Below are 24,473 nucleotides of genomic sequence, written 5' to 3' on the forward strand. Positions count from 1 at the left end.
ATAGGTTTGCAATTAAATTTAAATTTTGTAAAACAACATCTAACACCTAATTTGCTGCAGAATACAGTGGTGATAGATCCGCTGCAGAAGACTGCAATGTTGTCATTGTTGTCTGGGTTGCAAACAATCATTTGGTTGCGGGACCTGCGCTCCAATCTTATGCCGTTTCCGAGGCAACCGAGGCACCAGAATCGGCAATGCACTTTATTCTTCGTGCACTCCACAACAAAGAAGGCCAGAGGCTGGGGCACAAGTTCACAAGTGAAAGGAGTAGCATTCGGCCATTCGGCCCATCGAGTCTACCCCACCATTCAACCATGGCTGATCTCTGCCTCCTAATCCCATTTTCTTGCCTTCTCCCCAAAACCCTTGACACCCGTTCCAATCAAGAATTTGTCCGAAGATTTGTCGGGTCTGGAGAGAGCAGAAAGGGCCGACAAATGTAGACACCCCCCCCCCATCAAGGACATGGTTGGATCCCATCAGAGATCGGTAGTTGGTGCAGGGTGGTGGGCAAGCATCTAGGTTTGGGACAGGGGGCTTGGGGTGTGAAGACCTCTATGTAAAGACCTCTATGTGAAGACCTCTATTTGGGGGCATTATAAGGGTTGGAGATTGGCAATGTGAAGGATAATAGAAAAGTCTTTTCGTGAGTCATGCTCCATCCACAACTCTCATCCATTCCTCAAGTGGCTCGATGTGTCAGAACAGCTGCATCAATATCCGCAAAGCAAGACGTTATGTGGGTGACTGTTTATCCAGCACCAAATTACTGAACCACCAAGATCCCAAGAGTTGTTGTTGGGAGCGGCCTTGTTGAGGTTAAGTGCCTTGGGAGGTAAAGAGTCTTCGGCGAGGAGGCTACATTTATTTGGTTGTGTGTTTAATTTAATTTAAATATTTAAACTTATTGGCGTGATGGCAGGAATATTACTGCAGTGCATTTGCTGCAGGATGTGGGATGTCAGGGGCACCGCTGGTGTCACTGACCGCTACACTTGCGGGAACTGTGTCCAGCTGTAGCTCCTCAAGGGTCAAGGTAGGGAACTGGAGCAGCAGCTGGACGACCTGCGGTCCATCTGGGAAGACAAAAGCTTCCTGGACAGGACCTACAGTGAAGTCGTCACTCCAAGAGAACAGGAGGAGCGATGGTTAGAGACGGCAAGGAAGGGGATGAAACTAGTGCAGGAGACCTCGGTGGAAGTACCTCTTGGGAGCTGTCGGGGCAGACAACGCTTCCAGTCTGAGCGGCAGACAGGTCTGTGACTCGAAACCCTGCCGCTGAGGCTTGACCGCTTGAGGCTTGAGAGCTAGATAGAGCTCTTAAGGATAGCGGAGTCAGGGGTTATGGGGAGAAGGCAGGAACGGGGTACTGATTGAGAATGATCAGCCATGATCACATTGAATGGCGGTTGCTGGCTCGAAGGGCCGAATGGCCTCCTCCTGCACCTATTGTCTATTGACTGGTGAGACTGACGTCAGGCAGAGCCATAGAGGTGGGCGACTCCATTGCCAGAGGTGCGGACATTGCCAGAGGTGCGGACAGAGGTGGCGAAAGGCGAGACTCGAGGGTGGTGTGTTGCCTCCCTGGTGCCAGGGTCCAAGACGTCTCAGACAGACTTCAGAACATCCTCGTGAGGGAAGGTGAACGGCCGGAGGTAGTTGTGCACGTAGGCACAAATGACGTGGGTAAGAAGAGGAAGGAGGTTCTGCAACGTGATTATGGAGAACTAGGTAGGAGGCTGAAAAGCAGGACTTCTCGAGTGGTTATTTATGGGTTGCTTACAGTACCTCATGCTAGTGAGCATAGGAACAGGGAGGTAGGGAATCTCAATGTGTGGCTGAGGAGTTGGTGCAGGCGGCAAAGATTTAGATTTCTAGACCACTGGGATCTCTTCTGGGGCAGGGGTGACCTGTACAAAGGGGGCGGGTTGCACCTTAATTGGAGGGGGACCAACATTCAGATTTGAGGGTGCCACATGGGTGGGTTTAAACTAAACAGTGGGGGGGGGGGGGGGGTGGGGGTCAACAACGTGGAAGCATTTGTGTGCAGTTAACGGGAAAGAGAGTGTAGGAAATGTCACGTTTAAACTAACAGGGTAGGGGGATGGGAACCAATGCGAGGAGACAGAGGGACATTAAAGGAGGACAGAAGCAAAAGGTAAAAGGGAGATTAAAAAAAAAAAACCTGAAAACTTTGTGCCTTAATGCGAGGAGCATTCGTAATAAGGTGAATGAATTGACTGCGCATTGAATTGAATTGAATGTGCAATAAATTGAATTGAATTGAACTATACAAACTATATGAGAAAGTTGGAATTACGGAGACATGACTCCAGGGGACCAAGGCTGGGAGCTAAACACGCAGGGGTATTCGATATTGGGGAAGTATAGACAGTAAGGAAGAGGAGATGGGGTGGCATTGCTGATTAAAGAGGAGATTAATACAACAGCAAGGAGAGACATTACGTTGGATGCCGTAGAATCGATATGGGTAGAACAGCGAAATAGCCAAGGGCTGAAAACACCAAACAGCAGTAGGGAGGTTGGGGATAGCCTCGAACTGGAAATTAGGGGTGGGTGTAGCAAAGGTACAGCAGTTATCATGGGTAACTTTATTGGGCTAACCATATTGGTAGCAGCACTGAGGAGGAAGATTTCCTGAGGAGGAATGTATACGTTGGGTTTTTTAAACCAATATGTAGAAGACTTGACTAGAGGACAGGCCATCCTAGACTGGGTATTGTGTAATGAGGAAGGATTAGTTAGCGATCTTGTTGTGCAAAGCTCCTTGGGCAACAGTGACCATAATATGGTGGAATTCTGCATTAGGATGGAGAGTGACACGGTTAATTCAGAGACCAGGGTCTTGAACATAAAGAAAGGAGACTTTGAAGGTATGAGATGGGAATTGGCTAGGATAGACTGGCAAATTATACTTAAATTATACTGACAGTGGAGAAGCAATGGCAAAAATTTAAAGACCGCATGGATGAACTCCAAAAAATTGTTCATCCCTGTCTGGCGAAAAATAAAATGGGGAAGGCGGTTCAACCGTGGCTAACGAGGGAAATCAAGGATAGTGTTAAATCCAAGGAAATGGCATATAAATTGGCCAGAGGAAGCAGCAAACCGGAGGACTGGGAGAAATTTAGAACTCAACAGAGGACAAAGGGGTTAATTAAGACGGGAGGAAAAGAGCGTGAAAGAAAGCTTGTGGGGAATTTAAAAACTGACTGTTAAAGCTTTAGCAGAACTCCCAACATTTGAATTTACAAATTCAGAATTTTGATGTCCAAAATTCAGAATTTCACATCAAAATTCATAATCTGGCGCGCAATGCAACTTTTCAGCAAAATAAAAGTATGCATGCCAAATGCGCATACACGTTGCGCTACATTCATGTGTGAAAAACTACTATTATTTCCAACAGTCTGTAGTTCTTGGACTACATGTACAATGTCAGGCCTATCATGAGTATATTCTACTATTATAGAAAGGTTATTGAACAGAGATACTTTTTACAACAAAGAAATGTTTTTTTGTTTTGTTTTTTCTATTTTGCTTTTTCCGTACACATCCCAATTCTCTTGGTATTGAATAAAAGAACAATGGTCATAAAATGTATGACTAAGTTATGAAGAAAGAGTTTCATTTAAACAAACTACACCTCACCGACCTAATTTAATTGAAGACATACTTGCTCCAGTGGTCTTCAACAGCAAATCACAACGGTTCATGTCCCCCCCAACCCTACTCCCCCAACCCTACTCCCCCAACCCTACTCCCCCAACCCTACTCCCCCCCCTACTGCCCCCCACCCCTCCCCCCTACGAGGACAGCAGCGAGGTCGGGCCAGCGGCAGGACGGGGCGAGGCGAGCGGCGAGGCATGTGTTTTGTGAAAAATGTGAGCCGAAATCGGAATGGCGGAAATGAAATACGAAAGGGGAAACGTTCTGCCAAATTCGGAAGGGTTGGGAGGTCTGCTTTAGATATGTAAAAAGGAAAAGGTTTGTGAAGGCAAATGTATGTCCCTTACAATCAGAGGCAGGTAAATTTATAATGGGAAGCAAAGAAATGGCAGAACAGTTAAATGAATACGTTGGTTCTGTCTTCACTAAGGAAGACACAAACAATCTCCCATAAATACTGGGGGACCGAGGATCTAGTGGGACTGAAGGGAATCCACATTAGTCAGGAAATGGTGTTAGGTATACTGTTGGGACTGAAGGCAGATAAATCCCCAGGGCCTGATGGCCTGCATACCAGAGTACTCAAGGAGATGGCCCAAGTAATCGTGGATGTATTGGTGATCATTTTCCAATGGTCTCGCGACTCTGGATCAGTTCCTGTGGACTGGAGGGTAGCCAATGTAACCCCACATGTTAAGAAAAGAGGGAGAGAGAAAATGGGAAATTATAGACCAGTTAGCCTTACATCGGTAGTGGGGAAGATGCTTGAGTCGATTATTAAAGGTATTACAGCAGCACATTTGGAAAGCAGTGACAGGATCGGTCAAAGTCAGCATGGATTTATGAAGGGGAAATCATGCCTGACTAATCTTGTGGAATTTTTTGAGGATATAACAAGTAGAATGGATAAGGGAGAGCCAGTGGATGTGGTGTATCTGGACTTTCAAAAAGCCTTTGACAAAGTCCCAGGGGACCTTCCCAAGGGGAAGAGAAAAATACATTCTGGCCTTCCATCACAGTGAGAAGGTGACTGGAGGAGACTCACTGTGATGGATGTTTCTTTTGTTTGGTGTTGGTTTATGATTGTATGTGTTATTGCATATTTTTATTGCTTATTTTTATTGGTCTTATTATCATATCATATCATATATCTACAGCCGGAAACAGGCCTTTTCGGCCCTCCAAGTCCGTGCCGCCCAGTGATCCCCGTACATTAACACTATCCTACACCCACTAGGGACAATTTTTACATTTACCCAGCCAATTAACCTACATACCTGTACGTCTTTGGAGTGTGGGAGGAAACCGAAGATCTCGGAGAAAACCCACGCAGGTCACGGGGAGAACGTACAAACTCCTTACAGTGCAGCACCCGTAGTCAGGATCGAACCTGTGTCTCCGGCGCTGCATTCGCTGTAAAGCAGCAACTCTACCGCTGCGCTACCGTGCGGGTAATTTTTCATTTCACTGCACATTTATGGGTATGTGACAAATAAATTGACTATTGACACAAGAGATTAGTGTGCACAATTAGAGCACATGGTATTGGGGGTAGGGTATTGACATGGATAGAGAACTGGTTGGCATACATATATATTACAAGCAACAAATGACGAGTACAAGTTTCTGTGGAACACCACTTGCTACATATTTTCAATCAGAAAAATACTCATCCATCACTATCCCATGCATCGTATTACCCTGCTAATATTGGAACAAGTTTACCAACACTTTTCACATCCTTTGTGCATTAACCATCTGGAGTTACCTTCCTTATGGGACCTTGTCAAAAGCCGACCAGTCCATGTACAGCATGTCTACCAATCTGTTTTCATCTGTTTCTTTTTTTACGTTTGAATGCATTGGTACAGATGACCAAATGTTTGGTCAGAGGAAGATAGACCCAGTTTGCCACTTGTGGACACGTGCAACTGTGGGCCTGTTTCGCCGCCATGAAGAAAGCCCGGGCGGGCCGCAGCCTGCAGGGGAGGGGGGGGGATGTTGGAAGTCACCGAGCTTGGCCCAGAAGACCGGAGAGCCGAGGAGGAGGGAGCCGCTGGTGACGACGGACGCGAGGAGTGGGCAGGTCGGAGAAGAACAGGGGTACTGCCTCCAGAACCTTCAAGGGCGGCTGCAAGAGGTGCCCTCGGGACACGGAGGAGAGGAATATCGGTCCGTGTGCCAAACTGGTTGAGTGCGACGCACAAGGTCCTGCAGCAGCCTGGGGCTTTCGTGGATCGGGTGCAGCTCCAGTATATTGAGCGTGTGAACCGGACTTTGGACTTTTCTGTAAATAGCACCAAAATATGGTGACTTGTGGCACGTGTGAACTTCGGTGTAAACCAGCATGTGCAGTTCCTTCCTGCACACAAGCATAGAAACATAGAAAATAGGTGCAGGAGTAGGCCATTCGGCCCTTCGAGCCTGCACCGCCATTCAATATGATCATGGCTGATCATCCCGTACCTGCCTTCTCTCCATACCCCCTGATCCCTTTAGCCACAAGGGCCACATCTAACTCCCTCTTAAATATAGCCAATGAACTGGCCTCAACTACCTTCTGTGGCAGAGCATGGTATTGATGAACCAGTTGGGCTGAAGGGCCTGCAACATGTTGTACAAACTCTATTTGCCAGACGTCATTGGTCGTCCCCTCTCCATTCCCGCAGATTTTTATTTTGCCCAGCCATCACGAGATAGCAAAGATCAACAGCAAAAAAACAGCACATTTATTTCCTGTTTGTTGGTCCAAGATACATCGTTACTCCACATATGGAGGGGGAGGGAGGTTTTTGGACTGGTCACAATATTAAATCTGGCAGAGTTAATTGTGTTAAATCTGGCCCTCCCGAGAGTGCAATTTGGGGGGTAATCTTGTTGAACTTGTCCCCAGAGTGCGCATTGCCTTCAGTGCAGGCTGAGAGTGCATCACTCTCTGTCTATCTTTACTATGTCAGCCTGATCCTACCTGATCTCCTGGTTGCCAAACACTTTAATTCCCCATTCCATTCCCACACGACCTGTCTGTCTTGGGCCTCCTCCATTGTCAGAGTGAGGCCAAAAGCAAATTGGAGGAGCAGCATCTCATATTTCGCTTGGGCAGCTTGCAGCCCAGTGGTATGAATATTGACTTCCCTAACTTCAAGTAATCCTTGCTATCCCTCTCTCCATCCCTCCCCCACCCAAGTGGTACCATCTTCAAAGCCGTCTAGTTGAGTCAAATTGTCTGTATTCGTTCTCACCTCGCACACAGCTAACAAATGGCCTATTTATTTCATCATCATCGTTACTTTTTTTTTGAACATATCTTTCCTCATTTGTTCTATATCTCTCTACATCACCATCTATACCTCTCGTTTCTCTTTCCCCTGACTCTCAGTCTGAAGAAGGGTCTCGATCCACAGTTTAAGAATAAGGGGTAGGCCATTTAGAACAGAGATGAGGAAAAACTTTTTCAGTCAGAGAGTTGTGAATCTGTGGAATTCTCTGCATCAGAAGGCAGTGGAGGCCAATTCTCTGAATGCATTCAAGAGAGAGCTAGATAGAGCTCTTAAGGATAGTGGAGTCAAGGGGTATGGGGAGAAGGCAGGAACGGGGTACTGATTAAGAATGATCAGCCATGATCACATTGAATGGCGGTGCTGGCTCGAAGGGCCGAATGGCCTACTCCTGCACCTATTGTCAATTTTCTATTGAAGCGTCACCCACTCCTTCTCTCCAGAGATCCTGCCTGTCCCTCTGAGTTACTTCCAGCTTTTTGTGTCTGTCCTCCTCAATCTCTGTCCATTAACACTCCACAAGCTTGTTCAATTCAGTGTGTATATCTTCGCCTGGTTTAACTTCCTAAAACGCATCATTCTACTATTGTCGGTGTTAAAATTCCATCTGCTATTTCCTTGCCTCTTTTCCTAGTTGATCAATATTCTGTTGAATCTTGGACAACTTGCTTCACTCTGCACAACAACACCAATCTTTGTATCACCTACACGCTTACTGTATCATCTACACACCAAATTTTCGGTGTAAACCCAGCATCTGCAGTTCCTTCCGACATATTTATGAGTCTTAATTGTATAATGCACTGATGTACTTGCAAGATGTTTGCAGCAGGATATTAAAAAAGTCATGTTTCTAAAAGATGCAATAGAAATATAGAAAATATGTGCACAGTAGGCTATTGGGCGCTTTGAGACATTAGATGACTGATCATCTCAAATCAGTACATGTTCCTGCTTTTTCCCCATATCCCTTGATTCCTTTAACCCAAAGAGCTAAATCTAAGTCTCTCTTGAAAACATCCAGCGAATTGGCCTCCACTGCCTTGTGAAGCAGAGAATTCCACAGATTCACAACTCACTGGGTGAAAACGTTTGTCCTCATCTCAGTCCTAAATGGCCTACCCCTTATTCTTAAACTGTGACCCCCTCCCTCCCTTGGTTCTGGACTCCCCTAAACATCAGGAACAATTGTGGCACTTAAGATGCCTTCGGTGTAAACCCAGCAGCATCTGTGGTTCCTTCCAGATTATTATCTCAATGGAGTCAGGTTAGGTAAGGGGGAACTGCAGCAAGACCTGGGTGTCCTTGTACAACAATACAATACAATACAATACAATATATCTTTATTGTCATTGTACCCAGGGGTACAACGAGATTGGGAATGTGCCTCCCATACGATGCAATAGTTTAATTAATTTAGACAACAGCAACCCAACGAAACAATTGTAACAGTTTTAGACAGGATAAAGTACACCAGTTACTGAAAGTCAGCGTGCCGGTACAGCAGGCAGTGAAGAAAGCTAATGGCATGTTGGCCTTCATAATGAGAGGATTTCAGTATAGGAATAAAGTTGGTAAGACCACATCTGGAGTATTGTGTACAGTTTTGGTCTCCTAATTTGAGGAAGGACATCCTTGTAATTGAGGCAGTGCAGCGTACGTTCATGAGGTTGATCCCTGGGATGGCGGGATTGTTATATGAAGAAAGATTGAAAACACTAGGCTTGTATTCACTGGAGTTTAGAAGTATGAGAGGGGATCTTATAGAAACATATAAAATTATAAAAGGACTGGACAAGCTAGGTGCAGGAAAAATGTTCCCAATGTTGGGGGAGTCCAGACCCAGGGGCCACAGTCTTAGAATAAAGGGGAGGCCATTTAAAACTGGAGTGAGAAGCAACTTTTTCACCCAGAGAGTTGTGAATTTGTGGAATTCTCTGCCACAGAGGGCAGTGGAGGCCAAATCACTGGATGGATTTAAGAGAGAGTTAGATAGAGCTCTGGGGGCTAGTGGAATCGAGGGATATGGGGAGAAGGCAGGCAGGGGTAATTGATTGTGGACGATCGGCCATGATCACAACGAATGGCGGTGCTGGCTCGAAGGGCTGAATGGCCTCCACCTGCACCTATTTTCTACTAGACCAAGTGGACCCATTGGGCCCAAGCCTCTCCTGCATTGGTACAGCACCCTCTCCTCCCCTCTCCCCCTTCCACTCCCTCCCCTCTCCTTCCTCCCCCCTTCCCCTACCCACTCCCCTCTCTCCATCCCCTTCAAACCTCCCCATCCCCTTCAAACCCCCTCTCCCCATCAACCCCACCTCCCCATCCCCCTCCCCATCCCCAACAACCCCCTCCCTCAGAGAAAGATTTAAACTTAATTTAACGCCGATTTGAATGAAACTTCTTCCATTAGCACCAAAGGGACTAATGGTGAGTAAGGTGGTCCTAAAATTGTCGCGCTACCGTGCACCGTTTAGGCTCGAGTTCAGGAACAAACGAACGAACGAACAAACAAACGAGAGTCTCGGTGTGTGGAGAAGATAGATAGATGTTGGCGGCGGTAGCGCGGAGACGCTGGGTGGCGCCGTGAGTCGGTGCTCACTCAGTCTTGTGTGCTGATCTCGCTTCCCACAAACAGGAACAGGTGGCCGCCGACGGGAGGGACGGGAGAGGCAGAGGCAGAGGCAGAGAGAGAGAGCAGCCCCGCTCACCATGGATCCCTCTGCCTCGCACACGCCGAGTAAACACGGGCTCGCATCGTGAGAGCGCAAAGGAGACCACCTTCCCTACTTCTCCCCTTATTTCATTTTCCTACCGTGTGGGCTGTGTGCGTGTTTTGGATTTACGACCTTGCAGATATTTTTTGTTTGTTTTTGTTCCTCCCTCTCTGTTGAAACATTATTTGGGAAAAAAGACACGTCGCTCGGGAAAGGAGGAGAAGAAAGAAGAGAAGGAGGAGGAGGAGAAGGAGGAGAAGGAGAGAGAGAGAGGGGGAATGAAAGTGACCGTCTGCTTTGCGAGAACCAGGGTGGTTGTTCCTTGTGGAGATGGTGCCATCACGGTGTATGCACTCATACAACAAGCAGTCACCAGGTACCGCCGAGCCATCGCCAAGGTGAGTGCGGGAATGGTAGATAGAGGCTGCTCAGTGAGCTACGGTGCCTCCCTTCCCTTCTCTTCCCTTCCCATCCCATCCCATCCCTTTCCATCCCATCCCTTCCCCGCCACAATGTAGCAAGCGGCCGCCTTCTCTCATTGTATCCAAAACCACCACAATCAGCTTGTGTAGCAGCAACATGGCGCTCCTCCATAAGTCAGCCTGGATACAACGTTTCAACACTCCAGAGCGACTAGAGAGAGTGTGTGTGTGTGAGAGAGAGAGAGAGAGAGGAGAGGAGGGAAATAAAAAGTACAAAAACTATACCTTTCAAGTTTCCCTCCCACATCTTTCTCCCACACAAGTTTCAGGGGGAAAGTTTTTTTTTTGGTAACTTTGTTTTCACAACTGGGGTTCTGCCTTTGTGTGTGTCTAGCCCCCCCTCCCTCCCTCCCTCCCTCCCCAGTCGCAGCTTTGTGTATGTGTGTGTGTGTTTTTTGTGTGTGTTCCTCCCTTTTCACCAATATATATATATATAAACTGGTGGGAGGAGGTTGGGAAAATCCAGCCCGAGGCTTTCCCCAAGAAGGGAGGCCGTGGAGTGTGGCTGCCAAAGTGTTTTTTTTATTTTTAAACTAGAGTTTCTAACCTTTTTGGACATTCTGCAGGCGAATTGTTCACCCTGTAGGTCAGGCGTAATTGCGAATTCAATTAAATTGCCCGATGTTCGTTGAGGTCGCCGGGCGGCAAGAAAGAATGGCTTTTTTTCCCTCCCCCCCCCCCTCTCCCGTTTCGAAGGAAAAGCTTGTCACTGAGACGACGAGATTAGCTGGACCTCTCTCACACAGCGTTGTGTTTCGCAGAGAGCCAGCTTTTTTTACAGTCTGAAATAAAATAATAAACGAAAGTTTATTTTTCATCAGCCGCTAAATACGTCCTTTGCATGCTTGTTTTTTTTTAATAGCTGATATCGATTTGTAATTTGCATGGATCCCAATTACAGTAACTAAGTTGATTATCGACATGAAGGATATCATTGAAATGTTGTGTGCTGCGTCGTAAACCAGGGTTCACTCTCTCATTAATAGTATGTTAAAAAAAACACACACACACAAACGTGGGTTCTGTGCTGTGAGGTTTAGATCACATGGGATCAAGGAAGAGCTAGCTAATTGGAGACATAAGTGGCATGATTGCAGGAGACCGAGGTAATGGTGCAAGATTGTTTTTGGGAGTGGAGGCTTGTGATGAGTGGTGTGCCTCTGGGATTGATGCTGAGCCCACGATTGTTTGCCAACTATATCGATAATTTGAAGGTATTTATTCACAAAATGCTGGAGTAACTCAGCAGGTCAGGCAGCATCTCGGGAGAGAAGGAATGGGTGACGTTTCGGGTCGAGACCCTTCTTCAGACTGATGTCAGGGGGGCGGAACAAAGGAAGGATATAGGTGGAGACAAGAAGAAAGAGGGAGAACTGGGAAGGGGAAGAGAGGGACAGAGGAACTATCTAAAGTTGGAGTGAGAATTTGGGTGAGAATGTACAAGGCATGGTCAGTAAGTGTGTAGATGACATTGAAGTAGGTGGTAGTTTAGCTTAGTGACAAATGTACCGAGGTACAGTGAAAAGCTTTTCTCGCGTGCTAACCAACAGCATTGTTCACTTTGAAGGTGGTTATTAAAAATTACAACTGGTTCTTGATCAGCGAGGTAAATGGGAAGAGAAATGGCAATTCAAATAAGTGTAAGGTATTACATTTTGGGAAGTCAAACCAGAGTAGGACCTGTGTAGGAAGGAACTGCAGATGCTGGTTTACACCAAAGATAGACACAAAATGTTGGAGTAACTCAGTGGAACAGGCAGCATCTCTGGTGAGAAGGAAAATGTGATGTTTGGGGTTATAGACAATAGGTGCAGGAGGAGGCCATTCAATGTGATCATGGCTGATCATTCTCAATCAGTGCCCCGTTCCTGCCTTCTCCCCATACCCCCTGACTCCGCTATCCTTAGGAGCTCTATCTAGCTCGCTCTTGAATGTATTCCGAGAATTGGCCTCCGCTGCCTTCTGAGGCAGAGAATTCCACAGTTGAGACTTTTCAGACTCATTTTGTGTCTATCTTAGGTAAAATAGGAACATCCTTACTCTATCTGATTAAGCTGATGTTGTGAAGGTAAAACAAAATGGGTTGGATCCCTAAGTGGAGTGTTATTCATTGAGGCGATGTTGCCTTGTTTCAGTAGGAGTATTGGTGGTGGGGAAAGGCTGAGGAGCTAAATGATGGTCCCACAGTTGCCTAGGGCAAGTGAATAAGAAATCAAGCAAAGTTGCTGGCAATTAAATTAGCAATCCCTCTGCTCTGCCGGCAATTAAAATATTTACCGCAACCGTGTCTGAAGTAGGTAGGGTCTTGACCTGAAACATCACTCGTTCAACCTCTCCAGAGATGCTGCCTGTTCTGCTGAGTTACTCCAGCATGTTGTGTCTTATCTCCAGGGTAGGACTTGCACAGTGAAAGGCAGTGTTGTCGAGCAGAGGGATCTCGGAGTGCAGGTACTTAGTTCCCTGAAAATGATATCACAGACAGATGAGGTGGTTAAGAAGGCTTCAATGAAGATTGACCCTGATTAGTAAGGGTACCAGGTATAGCATTGACATGATATGCAGTTGTACAGGATGTTGGTGAGACTGCACTTGGAATAGTGTGTTCAGTATTGGTCACCTTTCCATAGGAAAGATGCCATTTGGTTTGAAAGAGTGTAGAAAATATCAAAAGGGATTTTGTCAGGACTTTGGGGACTAAGTTATGTGGTTAGACAGGCTCGGACGTTATTTCCTGTAGCATAAAATGCTGAGGGATGATCTTATAGTAAAATTATATGATCTTATATAAAATCATGAGGGACATAGATGCCAGGGTCGAGGACTCAAGGACTGGAGGGCACAGGATAATGTGAGGGGGAAAGATTTAATAGGAATCTCAGGGGAAACCTTTTAACACAGAGGGTGGTGGGGATATGGAATGGGTTGCTAGTGGAAGTAGATGAGGAAGGTACATTAATAATCTTTAAAATACATGTACGTAGATCGGCTTTTTCAAGAAGGGCTTTGAAGAAAGATCTCTACCCGAAATGTCACCCATTCCTTCTCTCCCGAGATTCTATGTACACACCTTATTTTCAGGTCCACTTGAGTAACAGTTATGAGATTTAAATGTTGACGTTTTTACAAAATTATTTTGTTTCTTTTCAACGAAAGTTGTATACCAACTCCAGTTGACTTTGATGTCATCAGGACTGTGTGATTAGTTTTAGCACATGCCCAGACAAATGTTGCACCATTTTTATGACCCTCGATTGTTTTGAAACACTTAGAAACATTGTGATTTATTATTGCCATAAGTGCATTTTTAGTCATTTGGTGAGATGATATTATATCATTTGGGTAATTTTTTTAATGTAGTATTGATAGCAGCAGTGACAGTAATCTTGCGGTTTTGTTTTGAGGGAGAGGTGGGAAGAGTAAGGATATTTTGCTGATGAATCTTTATTTGATGAGTTGAGCTCAATATTAAGAATGAACAGGATTAATTTATCAGATTACATTTATCAGAATTAAAGGACGTTCTTTCAGGAAGGAGATGAGGAGAAATTTCTTTAGTCAGATGGTGGTGAATCTGTGGAATTCTTTGCCACAGAAGGCTGTGGAGGCCGTCAGTGGATATTTTTAAGGCAGAGATAGATTAATTCTTGATTAGTATAGGGCGGCACGGTAGCGCAGCGGTAGAGTTGCTGCTTTACAGCGAATGCAGTGCCGGAGACTCAGGTTCGATCCTGACTACGGGTGCTGCACTGTAAGGAGTTTGTACGTTCTCCCCGTGACCTGCGTGGGTTTTCTCCGAGATCTTCGGTTTCCTCCCACACTCCAAAGACGTACAGGTATGTAGGTTAATTGGCTGGGTAAATGTAAAAAATAAATTTAAAAAAATTGTCCCTAGTGGGTGTAGGATAGTGTTAATGTACGGGGATCGTTGGGCGGCACGGACTTGGTGGGCTGAAAAGGCCTGTTTCCGGCTGTATATATATGATATGATATGATGATAGTACAGGTTTTGGGGAGAAGGCTGGAGAATGGGGTTAGGAGGGAGAGATCGGTCAGCCATGATTGAATGGCAGAGTCGGCTTGCTGAATGGCCTAATTCTAATCCTATCACTTATGACCTTATGACCATATGATATTGAGTTGAACTGCATTTGAGGTTTGGATCAAACTGCATAATTCATTCGTGTAAAGAATTAAGTTGCTTTATGAATAGGCTAACGTTTGGATCAATAGGCCAGATGCGGAGAAGCCTATAATCAGATCAGTGTGATGTCAAACTGCTTTGTCCCTGGTCAGTGTTTATGTCGCTGGATGACAATTTTTGAAAATAATGATTTATTTTGTGAATGTTTACATGTATGCTTGTCACTATTCCAGACCGAACCCCCTCACCATGAATATCATTTAGTTGTGGAAGGAACTTCCCTAAAAATATTTTTAAGGGGGCTGACACATCTTTTCTTTGCATCAAAATATATATATTGATTTGGTACAAATGTCTACTATAGTTATTTAGTTGGTTTTCAAAGGTTTTCCTGAGATCTGACTTAGGAATAACATGAATTTAATGTAAATGAACGACATTTTTAACCAGTCGATGAGCATTTGAAAAAGAAAAAAATACTGGTTGCTGTTGAGAAAAATAAGTTTTCAAATCCAGATTTTCAAGAGATAGTAGAAGCATGTTATTAAGAACAAATTGGTTTCAGGGGTTTAGATGTAATGGCAATGAAAACAAATACAAGGAGATGATGAATGGCACTAAGTCTTGGCATGAAGGAAGGAGCTTGTTAAAATGTAATCTTCACATAAATACAGGTCTCCTGGGATGACAAAGGTTTGCCTCATGTTTTTACTTTTGAAGTACAGCCACCATTGATACATTTGCAATGGTGTCTGTCCTTTGCCCAACAAACTCTCTCAAAGCAGTGGTGTGCAATTTGCGGTGGTGATGTTGAGGAAGCGCTTTTGAAAAGTATTAGCAGTCTCGTCACAGATTTTATCGTACAGAATGAATGATACGTTAGTGTCACATGTGACGGGTCACAGTGATATTCTTTGTTTTGCAAAATACCTGCTCGTTTTTCCCCCCCTCTTGTTCGTTACACTGTTTACTGTGTACCATGTTTACATCTTCTGTTGTGCTGTTGCAAGTCAGAATTTTGTTGTTCTATCCAGGGCACATGACAATCAAACACTCTTGACTCTTTTGAACCAAGGTGTGCAAAGAGTCGCCATATAAAGGGCAAAGTATCCCGCGGCAGGTCATAGGCGATAGGAGCAGAATTAGGCCATTCGGCCCATCGAGTCTACTCCGCCATTCAATCATGCATGATTTACCTCTCCCTCCTCGCCCCATTCCCCTGCCTTCTCCCCTGACCCCCCCACCAATCAAGAAAGAACAGCATGTCTGTTTCCATGTTGTGTGGCTCATTGACGCGAGGAAATAGATCATGATCCATCCTGTGATATCGAATAAATGTGATGCAGCAGAATACTTGGAAGGAAGCAAAAAAAAAAGCTTTGAAGATATCAGTAAGTGAACGCTAAGTTGTTTACCACAACTGCTGTTGACCTGCTGAGAATGTCCAGCAATTTTAGTTTAGTTTAGAGATACAGCATGGAAACAGGCCTTTCTTCCCATAGCCCCTGACACCCATACTAATCAAAGTCCTCCTTTGTTCTAACCAACCCACCCCCCCTCTCTCCTCTCTCACGGCGGTAGACTTCCCCTACTCCCAATTCTATCCCCTACTCCCAATTCCTCCGTCTACGCCGCATCTGCACCCAGGATGAGGTGTTTCACACTAGTGCATCATTCTTTAGGAAACGGGGCTTCCCCTCTTCGATTATAGATGAGGCTCTCACTAGGGCCTCCTCTATAACCCGCAGCTCCACTCTTGCTCCCCCTCCCTCCATTCGTAACAGGGACAGAATCCCCCTCGTTTTCACCTTCCACCCCATCAGCCAGCGTATCCAACAAATCATCCTCCAACATTTCCTTCACCTACAACGGGATCTCACTACTGGCCACATTTTCCCATCTCCTCCCCTTTCTGCTTTCCGCAGAGACTGTTCGCTCCGTAACTCCCTGGTCCACTTGTCCCTTCCTACCCAAACCACCCCATCCCCGGGCACTTTCCCCTGCAACCACAGGAGATGCAACACCTGTCCCTTTAACTCTTCCCTCGACTCCATCCAAGGACCCAAACAGTCTTTCCAGGTGAGGCAGAGGTTCACCTGCACCTCCTCCAACCTCATCTATTGTATCCGCTGTTCCAGATGTCAACATCTCTACATCGGCGAGACCAAACGCAGGCTCGGCGATCGTTTCACTCAACACCTTCGCTCAGTCCGCCTTAACCAACCTGATAGCTGAGCACTTCAACTCCCTCCCCCCCAGTCTGACCTTTCTGTCATGGGCCCCCTCCAGTGTCATAGTGAGGCCCTCTGCAAATTGGAGGAAGAGCACCTCATATTTTGCTTGGGCAACTTACACCCCAGCGGTGTGAACATTGACTTCTCTAACTTTAGATAGCTCCTCTGTCCCTCTCTCCCCCTTCCCAGTTCTCCCACTGACTTCCTGTCTCCACCTATCCTTTCTCTGTCCCGCCCCCCCTGACATCAGTCTGAAGAAGGGTCTCGACCCGCAACGTCACCCATTCCTTCTCTCCAGAGATGCTGCCTGACCCGCTGAGTTGCTCCAGCATTTTGTGATACCTACGGTGGTAGACTTTTATCACCTGAAAATTATAGGTTAATTGTCGAGGGAAAAAAAACTGCAGATGCTGGTTTAAATCGAAGGTAGCCACAAAATGCTGGAGTAACTCAGTGGGACAGGCAGCATTTCTGGATAAGAATGGGTGACATCACCCATTCCTTCTCTCCCGAGATGCTGCCTGGCCCACTGGGTTACTCCAGCATTCTGTGTCTACTTTAGATTGATTACCTCTTGTTAATTACTGCTACGCAGCTAAGTGGACATAAAAGAGTGAATATGTTGCGGGGCTGGAGAGGAGGAATGGAACTCATGGGGTGTATCTGGTGGTCCAAATGGATTCCACCTGAGCCGCGAGGGATTCCATCCACGGAAAATGACATTCTCCATTAAAGCCACTCTGATATCTTGGCCTCGATAACCTAGCATTGACCCAGAGGAGGATTAAGTTTGTGACTGACAAGGATGTACATTCCTGGATAAACATAATTATATGAAATTATTGGTTCTCTGGAATTGATGCAGCTTAAAGTTGACTAAAATATACTTTGGGTTTGATGCTTGGGGGAAAAAAAAGGTGAGTGGTTTTACTGGAACAAAGAAAATTTTATGGTTTGGGTGTGTAAATAGTGAAAGGCTGTTCCGGTGAACTGAATGAAATTGTAGTTTGTAATAGGGGTGTGGAGTGAGTTTACATTCTGGTGTTCTTTTGAAGGAATCTACCATTTAATTGCTATGAATTTGTAGCAAAGAAGGGTGGTCAGCTTGACTGCTCTGTGCCGATGTAGGTGGTCCTCTCTTGTCATCCAGTGCATTTCACCAAACCATTCCACTGTTCTGTTTGGGAGATTTGAACCCTGGACTGCTTTGCCAAAAATCAGATTTTGAAAATCATTTCACTCTTCACTTTTAAGGGGAGAAAAACTAGACAAATGTTTGAAAAAACCACCCCCAAAAAACATTAACGCTCAGTATGATATGCAATGTGCCAATAATTTACCACCGCTCTCCAAGGCACACTTGGGTGCTTATCAACTAAATAACTAACCAGCCTTATCAGCGAAACTGGCTACAGAGTGATTGATACTCGCTGTGAAGAAAATTAACGTGATCAAGTTAGAGATACAGATACAGAGATACAGCGCGGAAACAGGCCCTTCGGCCCACCGGGTCCGCGCTGCCCAGTGATCCCCGTACATTAACACTATCCTACACACACTAGCGACAATTTTTAAAAAACATTTGCCCAGCCAATTAACCAATATACCTGTACGTCTTTGGAGTGTGGGAGGAAACCGAAGATCTCGGAGAAAACCCACGCAGGTCACGGGGAGAGCGTACAAACTTCGTACAGATGGCGCCCGAAGTCAGGATCGAACCCGAGTCTCCGGCGCTACATTCGCTGTAAGGCGGCAACTACCGCTGCGCCACCGTGCCAACCTATTTGGATAAGTTGCAGGGGTGATAACTAAACATCTTTCTGAAGAAGGGTCTCGACTTGAAACGTCACCCATTCCTTATCTCCAGAGATGCTGCCTGTCCCGCTGTGTTACTCCAGCTTTTTGTGTCTGTCTTTGGTTTAAACCAGCATCTGCAATTCCTTCCTACGCACAACTAAATATATATTCTCTGTTAAAGTAGCATAAGATTTGTCGTATGTGGCTGAGCTTAATGTTTCATATTTCGACCTTTTGTTTTGAGGAGCATAACAGTTTCCTATTTGGTTCAAATGGCCCAAAGCACAGCAGCCTACATTTGTCAGCACTATGGCATTTCCTGTTGGGTTGAGGCGATTCTAAAGTAAAGTTATGCCTGTATTTGTAGAGTTGAGGTTCAGAATTGAGATACGAGGCCCCCCTTTGATTTTTCAAAATGACTTTTAACTTGGAAGCCTCATTTCTCCATAATGAATACATAATTCATCTTGTGTTGGAACGAACTGCAGATGTTGGTTTAAACTGAAGATAGACACAAAAAGCCAGAGTAGCTCAGCGGGTCAGACTGCATCTCTGGGGAAAAGGAATAGGTGACGTTTTGGGTCGAGACCCTTCTTTTTGAAGCAGATTAGGTTTACTCCATGAAATGTGTGATGACATTGTACCTAAACGGAATATTCCTATTATATGCAATGCATTGCAAACTCTAATTTCATTTCAGCTGCAAAGGATAAAGCCGAAGCTCTTGGTCGTCAGTTTTGCTCGGTTTTTACCAGAGAAAAACAATTTGATTTTCCAGATCTTGTCCCAAGTAGTGCACCAGATATTGCCCACTTGCTCATCACCAAAGAGGGAGTTGAAAAACATTTGTCTGAATTGAATCCTTACAAAGCCTGTGGCCCAGACGGCAAACTGCCAGAGTTTTGAAATCATGTTCTTCAAGCATTGCTCCAATCCTCCAGGTATTATTCCAGAAATCAATTTCTACTGGAGAACTACCGAGTGATTGGCGTAATGCAAACATCTCTCCAATTTACAAAAGGAGGGGCCGCTCAAATCCAGCCAATTATCGTCCGGTATCCTTCACTTCAATTGTCTGCAAACTCCTTGAACATATTATTCACGGCCATGTTATGAGGCATTTTGGAATACACGATATACTAGCTGACCAGCAGCATGGATACCGCAAAGGGAGGTCATGCCAGACCCAGCTCCCTGTCCTGGTTAATAATCTGCGAACAATCCTGGATAACAGAGGGCAGGCCGAGCTTATTATAATGGACTTCAGCAAGGCCTTCAACATCGTTCCCCACCGTAGGTCGATGGCTAAGCTTCACCACCATGGCATCCGAAATAACTTCTACTCCTGGATTGAAGGTATTTATTCACAAAATGCTGGAGTAACTCAGCAGGTCAGGCAGCATCTCAGGAGAGAAGGGAATGGGTGACGTTTTGGGTCGAGATGCTTATTCAGACTCGACCCGAAACATCACCCATTCCTTCTCTCCTGAGATGCTGCCTGACCTGCTGAGTTACTCCAGCATTTTGTGAATATATACAATAGACAATAGACAATAGGTGCAGGAGTAGGCGAGCCAGCACCGCCATTCAATGCGATCATGGCTGATCACTCTCAATCAGTACCCCGTTCCTGCCTTCTCCCCATACCCCCTCACTCCGCTATCCTTAAGAGCTCTATCCAGCTCTCTCTTGAAAGCATCCAACGAACTGGCCTCCACTGCCTTCTGAGGCAGAGAATTCCACACCTTCACCACTCTCTGACTGAAAAAGTTCTTCCTCATCTCCGTTCTAAATGGCCTACCCCTTATTCTTAAACTGTGGCCCCTTGTTCTGGACTCCCCCAACATTGGGAACATGTTTCCTGCCTCTAATGTGTCCAATCCCCTAAATATCTTATATGTTTCAATAAGATCCCCCCTCATCCTTCTAAATTCCAGTGTATACAAGCCCAATCGCTCCAGCCTTTCAACAATACGTGTATTGTGTACCTTCGATCTGTACCAGCATCTGCAGTTATTGTCTTATTCTACTCCTGGATTGATTCATTCCTCACCAAAGGACATCAAAAGGTTGCAGTAGATGGTGAGTCATCACACCAATCTCCAGTTGAGTCCGGCATGCCACAGGGAACGGTGTTGGGACCATTGCTGTTCTTGATCTACATCAACGATCTGCCTGACAACCTGTCTTCGAGAGTGAGACTCTTGGCAGACGACTGTATTGTGCATCGAGAGATCAAAGCTGCTGAAGATGCCAAGGTTCTTCGAAATGACATAAACTATCGTTGCAATTGGGAAACCATTTGGCAAATGGGGTTCAATTACACCAAATGCTTTTCCATGAGAGTTACTCATAAAGTCAAGCTGATCATAAACCGGTACAAGATGCGAGACAACCTGCTTAAAGAAATTGATACCTGGGAGTCGAACTCACATCTGGCTGAGCCTGGGACAGACACATAAACCAGATTGCCACATCTGGCCTAGCCTGGGACAGACACATAAACCAGATTGCCACGAAAGAAAGCAAAACTTTGGGCCTTCTCCGGAGAAATTTATCCAGTTGTGACAAACCAACAAAGGAGTAGTGTACAAAACACCTGCCTGCCCGCCCACTGTTGGAATATTGCCAGACAATATGGGACCCTCACCAGAAAAATAACATTGACACCCTTGACAAAGTTCAGAGTTGTTTGTGATGACTAGTCAAGACAGTCAAGCGTCTCCGATATGTTAAATTGCCTTGGCTGGGAGTCGCTGGAGTCAAGACGCACCAAAGCCCGCTTATGTACTGTCTACAAAGCGACTCATGGCATCATCCTCAGTAACATCTCTCACTTCATTCAATCCAATACCCAGAAATTTACAAGCCAGTCCTCGGGTCACTTCATTTATACTTGAGTTAGAGCAAACAAAAATAGCTACCTGCAGTCACTATATCCATGGACTATCCCAGAGTGGAACATCTTTCCCGACACCACCAGATGTTGGGATGCACCAACCTTGTCACTCTTCAAGTCACAGCTCGACAACTTGGACATGGATCATCTTACCAAGAATTGCCCACATAAAAATATAAATAACCCTTTTTGCAACCAGTACCCAAGCGAGCGAAACCTGCACGAGGTAGCCCAGCTGTTGGCGGTTGTGCAGTAGAAAACAGAAACAGAAATTATGCTTAAATGCAGCTCTGCCTCAATGATTCATAGCTTTTCCATACTTCATTCTCTGCCCGTTCTATTTTCCCATTCAACAATATCTAGTGACAATGTATTTAATTGTTGGATGGCCAGTACTTGCGTGTAATCTTTTTGTCTTGAGTATTTGTTTTCTTTGCGTGTTAGAATATTTCGGCTCCACAAAACCAGTTGGATGTTAAATGTGCACTTCAGCTGTGAGGTTATGTGACCATGGAATGAATGGATTGCCCTTGGAACAGACGTGCACCCTTAAGTATTTTGCTGGATTATATTTTAGTTTAGAGACAGTTATTATTTTAAACGTAATTAATTAATTAATAATTATCGCGATTATTATTCTTTTTTTCTCATTTCTTTATTGGCAAGCAAAAGTTTTTGCTATTAGTAAGTTGCAAAGCACATTTGTTATTTTTGTCATTTAATATCCATCAATATGTTTTGGGCATATTGCATATAATCATGTGTCGGAAGGAACTGCAGATGCTGGTTTAAACTGAAGAGAGACACAAAATGCTGGAGTAACTCAGCGGGACAGGCTGTGTCTCTGGAGAGAAGTAATGGGTGATGTTTCAGGTCAAGACTTGACCCAAAATTACACCCATTTTTTTCCCTCCAGTGATGCTGCCTGTGTTACTCCGGCATGTTGTGTCTATCTTGCACATAATCATTGTTTGTGGCACTGCTTGGAGATGAAACTTTTCTAGGCTGAAAAACACAGCAAAATAACTGGGGATGTATGTAACTTTGCTTCCTTGTGGTACAGACTTGCAAGATGGAAAAATTGCATGCAGTTCCATTTTGGGGTTACGTGTTGCTAATGGGGGAAAAAAACTAAAGCTAATTTGCACAAACCATCATAACAAAACAAATTTCTATTTTTGTTTTTCCTGAATTAATAAGGAGTTCAGCTCTGATCCGATTGAATGGAGAACAGATTAGCTAATTTCTCAATTCATATTCACCAAGTTAAGGTTGCAGAAACCAGAATCCTCTCAAGTCGCAGTGACAGGTGACAAAATATTTCCTCTTAATATTACGAAGTGCAGCAAATTATTCATAGTACAGGCGTTTTGAAGTAATTGCTTTCATTTGTTCCAGTTGCACAAAAGCTGGAATATGCTTGGTCACAGACTTGTGGATCAATGAACGCTGGTTAAACCACTAGACCAAATGCTGTCAGTAAACATGTCTAATTTCAACAAAATGCCCCATCCATATTTATTTATTGTCGCAATAGCCTCGGTAAACATCATCGCTGAGAGTCTTACAGCGTGGAAACAGGCCCTTCAGCCCAACTTGCCCCCACCGACCAACATGTCCCAGCTACACTAGTCCCACATGCCTGCGTTTGGTCCATATCCCTCCAAACCTGTCCTATCCATGTACCTGTCCAACTATTTTTTAAATGTTGCGATCGCTGATGAAAGAATGGGTCGACTGGGCATGTGTTCACTGGAATTTAGAAGGATGAGAGGGGATCTTATAGAAACATAAAATTCTTAAGGGATTGGACAGGATAGATGCAGGAAAAACAATTCCGATGTTGGTGGTGTCTAGAACCAGGGGTCACAGTTTTAGAATAACGGGTAAGCCATTAAGGACTGAGATGAGGAAAAACTTCTTCACCCAGAGAGTTGTGAATCTGTGGAATTCTCTGCCACAGATGGCAGTGGAGGCCAATTCACTGGATGTTTTCAAGAGAGTTAGATTTAGCTCTTAGGGCTAAAGGAATCAAGGGATATGGGGGAAAAAGCAGGAAAGGGGTACTGATTTTAGATGATCAGCCATGACCATATTGAATGGCGGTGCTGGCTCGAAGGGCTGAATGACCTACTCCTGCACCTATTTTTCTATGGTTCTATGCCCTTACCTCAACTGCCTCCTCTGGCAGCTTCTTCCATACACCCACCACCCTTTGTGTGAAAAAGTTCCCCCTCAGATTCCTATTAAATCTTCCCCCCCCCCCCATCATCTTAAACCGATGTCCTCTGGTTCTCGATTCCCCTATTCTGTAAAAGAGACTTTGCGCGTCTATCCGATCTATTCCCCTCATGATTTTATACATCTTGAAAAGATCACCCCTCATCCTCACCCTTCATCCTCCTCTCATCCAAGGACCAGAGTCCCAGCCTACTCAACCTCTCCTTATTGCTCAGACCCTCGATTCCTGGCAACATCCTCGTAAATCTTCTCTGTACCCTTTCCAGCTTGACAACATCTTTTCAATAACATGGTGCCTAGAACTGAACACAATACTCTAAATGCGGCCTCACCACCATTTTGTATAACTGCCACATGACCTCATAGCTTCTTGCAGTGATTTATGTTTCTCGGTGCGAGATGCAGCCATCCTCCACCCCACTACTCCCCAGTCCATTTGGGACACTCGAAAGCTGCTTCATATGCACTGGAATTTAGAAGGATGAGAGGAGATCTTATCGAAACGTATAAGATTATTAAGGGGTTGAACATGTTAGACGCAGGAAACATGTTCCCAATGTTGGGGAGTCCAGAACAAGGGGCCACAGTTTAAGAAAAAGGGGTAGGCCATTTAGAACTGAGATGAGGAAAAACTTTTTCAGTCAGAGAGTTGTGAATCTGTGGAATTCTCTGCCTCAGAAGGCAGTGGAGGCCAATTCTCTGAATGCATTCAAGAGAGAGCTAGATAAAGCTCTTAAGGATAGCAGAGTCAGAGGGTATGGGGAGAAGGCGGGAACGGGGTACTGATTGAGAATGATCAGCCATGATCACATTGAATAGCGGTGCTGGATCGAAGGGCCGAATGGCCTCCTCCTGCACCTATTGTCTATTGTCTATTCATCGATCTGGCCAAAATGTATCCTATCAGACGTGTGGGAAAATAACTGCAGATGCTGGTACAAATCGAAGGTATCACAAAATGCTGGAGTAACTCAGCAGGTCAGGCAGCATC

General features: G+C 45.1%; 1 protein-coding gene across 5 annotated transcripts in view; it reads left to right on the forward strand.

Annotated features, from left to right (window-relative positions):
- Positions 1-9,618: 9,618 nt before the first annotated feature.
- The window catches only part of pard3aa (par-3 family cell polarity regulator alpha, a), a 946,605-nt gene continuing 931,750 nt past the window's right edge, over positions 9,619-24,473 (forward strand). For 4 of the 5 annotated variants that reach the window (XM_078425377.1, XM_078425422.1, XM_078425385.1 and 1 more), the window contains exon 1: positions 9,619-10,086. In XM_078425377.1, the coding sequence (XP_078281503.1) occupies positions 9,967-10,086 (120 nt within the window). In that variant the 5' untranslated portion in view covers positions 9,619-9,966. Of the gene's footprint in view, positions 10,087-11,090; positions 11,385-24,473 lie in introns of those variants that run through there. The other variant, XM_078425395.1, reaches the window with a different exon arrangement.

Source organism: Rhinoraja longicauda, chromosome 2, assembly GCF_053455715.1.
Source record: "Rhinoraja longicauda isolate Sanriku21f chromosome 2, sRhiLon1.1, whole genome shotgun sequence".
Classification (NCBI taxonomy): Eukaryota; Metazoa; Chordata; class Chondrichthyes; order Rajiformes; family Arhynchobatidae; genus Rhinoraja; species Rhinoraja longicauda.